Source organism: Cloeon dipterum, chromosome 1, assembly GCF_949628265.1.
Source record: "Cloeon dipterum chromosome 1, ieCloDipt1.1, whole genome shotgun sequence".
In the NCBI taxonomy this organism is placed as follows: domain Eukaryota; kingdom Metazoa; phylum Arthropoda; class Insecta; order Ephemeroptera; family Baetidae; genus Cloeon; species Cloeon dipterum.
The window spans coordinates 12,838,189-12,844,371 of record NC_088786.1 but is presented as its reverse complement, the minus strand read 5'-3'; the positions used below and the strand labels follow the sequence as shown (position 1 = coordinate 12,844,371).

General features: G+C 38.1%; 1 protein-coding gene across 1 annotated transcript; it reads right to left on the bottom strand.

Annotated features, from left to right (window-relative positions):
* Window positions 1-228: 228 nt before the first annotated feature.
* On the bottom strand, window positions 229-5,829 carry LOC135947792 (DDB1- and CUL4-associated factor 15). Its single transcript, XM_065496732.1, has 12 exons — window positions 5,632-5,829; window positions 5,345-5,469; window positions 4,654-4,902; window positions 4,379-4,497; window positions 3,752-4,164; window positions 2,509-2,988; window positions 2,068-2,146; window positions 1,903-2,012; window positions 1,711-1,845; window positions 1,576-1,658; window positions 1,283-1,512; window positions 229-921 (listed from the first exon to the last, which is right to left on the bottom strand). Exons 1-12 carry the CDS (start codon window positions 5,812-5,814, stop codon window positions 860-862), a joined length of 2,268 nt encoding a protein of 755 aa, XP_065352804.1. The 5' UTR covers window positions 5,815-5,829; the 3' UTR covers window positions 229-859.
* Between the last annotated feature and the right edge of the window lie 354 nt (window positions 5,830-6,183).

Sequence of the window (6,183 nt, the reverse complement as noted above, 5' to 3'; positions counted from 1 at the left end):
GAATTGAAGATCAAAAGCTCCAAGAGGCTAAAAATATGAATTTTTCAATTATATTGATCTGAATTCGGATAATCTATAGTGATAGAATACAGAATAATATATTTAATTAGCTTTTTACTTGGACTGACAACATTATAGCCTTCATCATTCATCTGTTTCTAATTAGCATCTTCTATTAACGGGTGCAAATTATTATCATAAAACATATAAATGTAATAAGTGAAGTGATTATGAATTCAATATCGCATTAACTTTATTGCCGATTTGTGATGACATAAAAATAATTCACGCAGTAAATCGATTTAAATTCCACACTCACTGTGTCTTTCCTTTCCTCATTCAATATGAATTATCTCATATGTTACATTTGTTTAAAGCACAACTTCGTGATAACACAGTTGAAAGTTTTATAATTCTTCACATATTTAAAATTTCACTCAATTGCTCAGATAAGAAGATATCTATTGAAATAAAAAAATGCTTAGACAATATTGCTAGCATTTGAGACACATACAGTGCAGGTATCAATACATTATTTACAAACGAAAGCGTTCCAAAAGGGAATACACAAACTGAAGTAGTTAAACATAAGTTGGGGGAGGGGAGGTGGTTTAAAATCACAAAATGGGTTTAATAAAATGCACTTGCAAATTTCTATTGCTGAAATTGAACTTAAATAGCAATAAGTTAAATTATCATCAGTTGTGACAAATCCATTCAAGATCCTTTTGTAAGTCTTATGGAGGAAAATCATGAGCATTAGTCAACATTATTTGGAATGGGCAAAATACATGATTGGGCATTCTGAAATACTACTGCAAGCTGAAAATGCAATAATTTTCTGGCGCCAATGCTATCACTAATCATGCAGTCTGATGGCTATGTGGTTCTCAGTGTCCAGCAGAGCAGGAAGAGACTCACCTGAAATTTTTACATTTTTTCATTCAGAGCAAGTAAATAAAAGCAAAAAGATTTTTCATGGACATGAATGATAAAGATATTAATCTCAATGAAGGGATGGAGAGGCTGAAAGTCACAACACAATTGTTGTCAGGCATCTAAACGTCTTGAATTTATCAATATCAGAGCACAATGAAATCAAACAGCGAATTCCCTACTGCAATGTGAAACAGTATCTCTCTAAATGGGTATTTTTCTTTCCTTAGCAAAAACCATATTAATATTACGCTTAGAAGGAAGGAAGCTTTCTCTCATTTGGAGCTCTTAATAATAATTTAATCAGATTCAAAATTAATATACTATCCAGATGAAGAATGTTTACCTTGGAGGACACTGAGGTTAGTTAATTCCCTAATTTTGGGATGTGTCATGATGGGTGGGAAAGAGGCCCTCATGAGGTCGCGCTCCATGCGAGCCGGGTGCCATTGCGTCCCAACCAGAGAATCAGCCTCCTTCAGGGCAGAAGTCCTTGTCACACTATATCGACCAGTCTCAATATTCCACGAGAAGAGAAAACTCGCTTGGTAAGTTCGCCTGCTCAGACTCGCCTGCCTGAAAATTAAGTTTAACATTACAACACTACAAGTACTCAAGAAGAGTCAGACTTTTCCTTACCTGGCGTTCTTAGCCGCACATTTCTTGCTTGCTTGCAAAAGTATGAAGGCAATGACTAACAAATCTCCTGAGTTTGGGCACATCTGTAATTGGGGTTTATTCAGGTGATGCTCAGTCGGAATTCAAGCCACTTACATCTACAATTTCTACATCATAGTCACTGCAGAACCAGTATTGCATGCCCGCGTCGGCACACAGGACCTGGGCAACTTCGTGGCAAAACTGCTCAATATCAAAGCTGATCTGCCGCACAAGCACACAAGAGAATTTCTGCACCAAAGAAGCATGATTTTTTTTTAAATAGAATAAGTTGCAACAAAAACTTACAAGTTTTTCTGCTTTAGAATTAGAGACCATTTGCATTTGAGCATAACCAGAACCGTGCACCTCAAGTGGCAAAGCTGAGTGATACCCTGTCAACCCACTCATGTCATCATCTGAAAATGCTCTTGCTTAGTGTATGCTGCATTGGAGAGAAATAACTTGAAATACCTTCTATATCTGTTATTACTGAGATCATTTCATCATCCACCTCAAAGTAGCGCCTTTGCAGTTTTACCAGATACTTGAACTATAAAGCAAAGCATAAGTTTTCATAAAAAGAGTTTTTGATTCAACCTAACACTATTAATTTGTAAATGATACATTCCACAAATTCCTAATATTTAAAGCATAGTTTTTAATTTTAATTTCTCATTTGAATGTTAACAATTCATAGAGTTCCACTAGAATATCATACTTTGCATGAACAATCCAGCACAATCATAAAACGAGAGTAAAAGGTTAATGTAAATTATGCAAATCAAAGGCAAAATAAACATGTGCGTTATGTTATCCTTAGTTTGATGGGGGGAAAAATTTATACAATGTGGGGACGGTTGTACTTGACATGATTCAAATATTCCGCAGTTTTCAATAAAAATAATAACTCACAGGTTTCCTCTCAATGGTTGGTCCACATGAGGCTTCTTTTCTACCGCGGTTGTTGCCTGGCGACGCCAGCTCAGCCATCACAAAAGATTTAGGACTGTTCTTGTTGTCAAAGTATGGTAGATTGGAGTTGAGCGGCCTGAGTACTTTGCTGCTGTCGTCACTATCCGCTGGTGAGAACGGTGGCGAAGTGTAAATGTAGAGCTCCTGCATGGTTGCCTGCTGAGGCAGGTTCCTATTTCTACAATCAGTCTTGCTAGGCGAGTCCAGTTTCGCCTGCCGGTATGGGGTTATGTTCTCAGACTCCTCCTCATCGGCGCAGAACTCGTACTTTTTGTCCGCAAGCCGCCTCATCCGATACACGCTAAGTTTGATCTCGGGTGGGTTTTCTTCAATGAACTCGTACGCCTTCTCTGCCTCCTCTAACTGTTGCTTGCTGCGCTGGGCAGCCTGCGGTTTGTTGAAAATAGTTTCATTTGAATTCTGAAAAGACACAAACGGAAAATCAACTTTCTGGCCAGTAAAATTTTGAGCTTGAGCTATGTTGTATGTATTTAAATTGATGAAAACTATGATTGTTGGGTTTAGGAAACAAGTCATTTGTGCCTTATTATTAAACAAACAATTTCAAGGGACTTAACAGGCTGCAAAGGAACATAGCCATGTGAAGCATTAGGGTCTTTCAGGTCCTTGATTGAAATGCTTCACCTGTAGATTAATTAACGCATGAAGGAAAGACGCAAACAAGCAAGCAGCGAGTTACAGTGCTTCTGCATTCCCCACGATTTTTAATATCATTAAAAAGGAAAATGAAACCCAAACTCAGCAATCAATAGTTGAATCGCATAATACTAACAGGGTATAATTTTACAACAACTAAACCAACTTGAATATTTTAGGGTAATTTCAATTTCTAAAACTAAATTTCCCCTTCAAACTAAAAACGCCCTGATTCCAGCAGTCATGCAGTCAACTTTCTACTATCATCATCTTGCCTTGGTATTTCAACAAACAGCACTCTAATCACTGAACGAAACCAGTTTGGTTTTGTTTAATGGGCATCTTTAATGTGTAAAAAGTAAGCTTGCATCTTTGGTGCTTACTTCACAGGCAGCCATAAATTACATAATCCGCCAACCCCCTCACTTTCCCTTTTTCAAACTTAAGCGTTCATTTTTAGCCTCCAGTTAAATATTGGCATTGGCAAGCAGTTAGTAGAAGTAACAAGGAACAGTTAAATATTTACCTGTTGGCATAATGAGTTGTGGTCTGAGCTAAGGTGCGAGTCTTCGCTCTCTGACTCTAAGTGCCTGCGTCTCCACGACTCAGTTTCATCGCCCTCCTCACTACTTGCTGCGTAAGGAGGACTTTTGAGCATCAGCGGCGACTGCTTGACCTCAAGGTCATCTTGGCTGGAAGCAAGCAGGCCACACGCGACGCATTCGTCAGACTCATCCCTCAACACTCTCGAGTTCTCCAGCTCCACCTTGAGCACGTGCAGGAAGTTGCCCGTGTTGATCACAGCTGTGCCGTCCAACTTCATGCAGATGGTCGGCTCAAAGGTTGGGTATGGTGCCACAATGTCGCAGGTTGAGTGCACCGTGGCACCATGCCGCAGACAGCTGAAGCGCACGCAGCTGTCCCAGTTTGCGGCGAGGTCTACGAGCAAGTTAACCAAGATTTTTTATGCCACTATAATATGTGACATTTTCTTACATAACTAATTTCATAAGTTTGCTCTTAAAATTACTTGTTCATCAAAATGCTATGAAAAGGTTGCTTGAAATAAGATTTAAATGTTTTGTTAATTTAACAAGTTTGGTACCATCTTAAAAATATCAAGTGGTTAAAAAATACAAGTTGGCACAAGTACCTTCCACATCAAAGGTTGCAGCCACCTTTTGGCAATCTTGGCAGTTATGCAGCGAAGGAACCATGGTCACAGTTACATAAAAAGGCTTGGTCTGTGTTGTAGTTGTATTTGTTGGGTCCCTAAAATTAAAAAAATGAAATATTATTTGTTTCATTGACTGGGAAAAAGTTTCAACGTTGATCCAAAGTAAATAAAATTTATAGGATGTAGACACGCCAAATTCACACTTTGGTGAATAATATTGAACTTGAGATCCCGCTCAATTTAACTCTTACGTTGTCCCGTAGATAAGCATTTTGCTGTTGTCGTTGGGCCACTGACATAGTGAGATGTACAGGTTCTCTTCGACGCCTTGGTTCTTGAAGAGGGTAACCTCTGCGACCCTTCTGGCCATGCATCGGGGGATGCACGCCCACCAGTGCAATGTGTAGTTATAAGTGAAATTGATGCCAGACGACTCGTAAGAGTTGATTGTGTATGTTAACAGGAACTGACCACATCTTGAAAATCCAAGCACAATATGGCTGTAAATTCAAAATTAATTACATTCACTGCATCAAAGCCTAAGCAAGTTAAGAGGTTGTATTTATGTAGTGGAAAATATATAAATTGTCAAAATATTTAAATGGAGTTTTGATAATGACTCTTAAGAAACAGTGTGTTTATGGCAAAACTTAGTAAGTAATATTGTGATATTTTGTGTCAGTCTAATGACAGCTTTGTTAAGTAAAAATGTATATAAATAATTTATATTCCAAGACTCAGAAGTAAATTTTATATTTACAATAAATGTTCAAAAATAAAAATATTTAAAAAAAATCATTCTTGACAGCAAGTTTGTAATTAGCCTGTCACTATGAAAACACAAATTCGTATATGTACAAACGACAGTGATGCCGTTGAACTATTTTCCATTTCAATATTTTTTTCTTAGGAAACGATCATTCAGTTAACCGAGGTTCATACCCTTTCAATAAGGCAGACGCAGGGAAAATGTCCTCAAGTTGGAACAGAAAATACGAGTCAGGTAAAGGTTTAGAGTTGACGGAAGACAGCGAAGCTCGGTAATTCACCACATGACTGCCATAAATCTGCAAGAGACAAACTCATCATAAAAAACGTTGTATTTTTTAATCGCGTAACACGATTTTCAAATTGACGAATGCAAGTCGAAAAGAGGCGTCGAACTTGGCAGAAGTTTCAAGAGGTGTTTTAATCCTCTTATTCAAGAGTGTCGGAAAAAATTGGCTCACCTGTCGATTTGCCAGGCAGTGCAAAAGGTTGGGCTTCGGCCTCTGAGCTGTCGCCCTAGTTTTTGACTCAAAAATCAGTATATTCTCAGCAGCTTCTTTATCGCACTCATTTTCGTCTGCCATCTTTTCATTTTCTATGTTGTTGTGTTTTTGTTGGCAGCGCATCGCGGCGTGCTGGCCCATTTGCGCAGATGCCAACCTCGCGCTTTTGTTCTCTCTCCGCGGGAAGCAGGTCGGAAATGGAAAATGAAATATTGAGGGACTTTCATCAGATAAAATCTGATAATGGCACTCCCAACCCAGCATAAAACGATTGTGAAACCACTCCTAAAAAATAAGTGAATAACGAAATGTAGAAAATTTTACTATTTTAGTTATGAAGGTAATATTTTTTTAGGTAAAACAAACAAGGAAAACAAGCTGACATTTATTTTATTATTTCCTTTTAGTAAACGTGAAGCCACTTTATGTAACATTCATTAGGAGATCTCCGAGTCACTTTTTCAATGACCGCTTTTTTCACAGTAAAACTAAGTTTTATTTGTGCCGCGG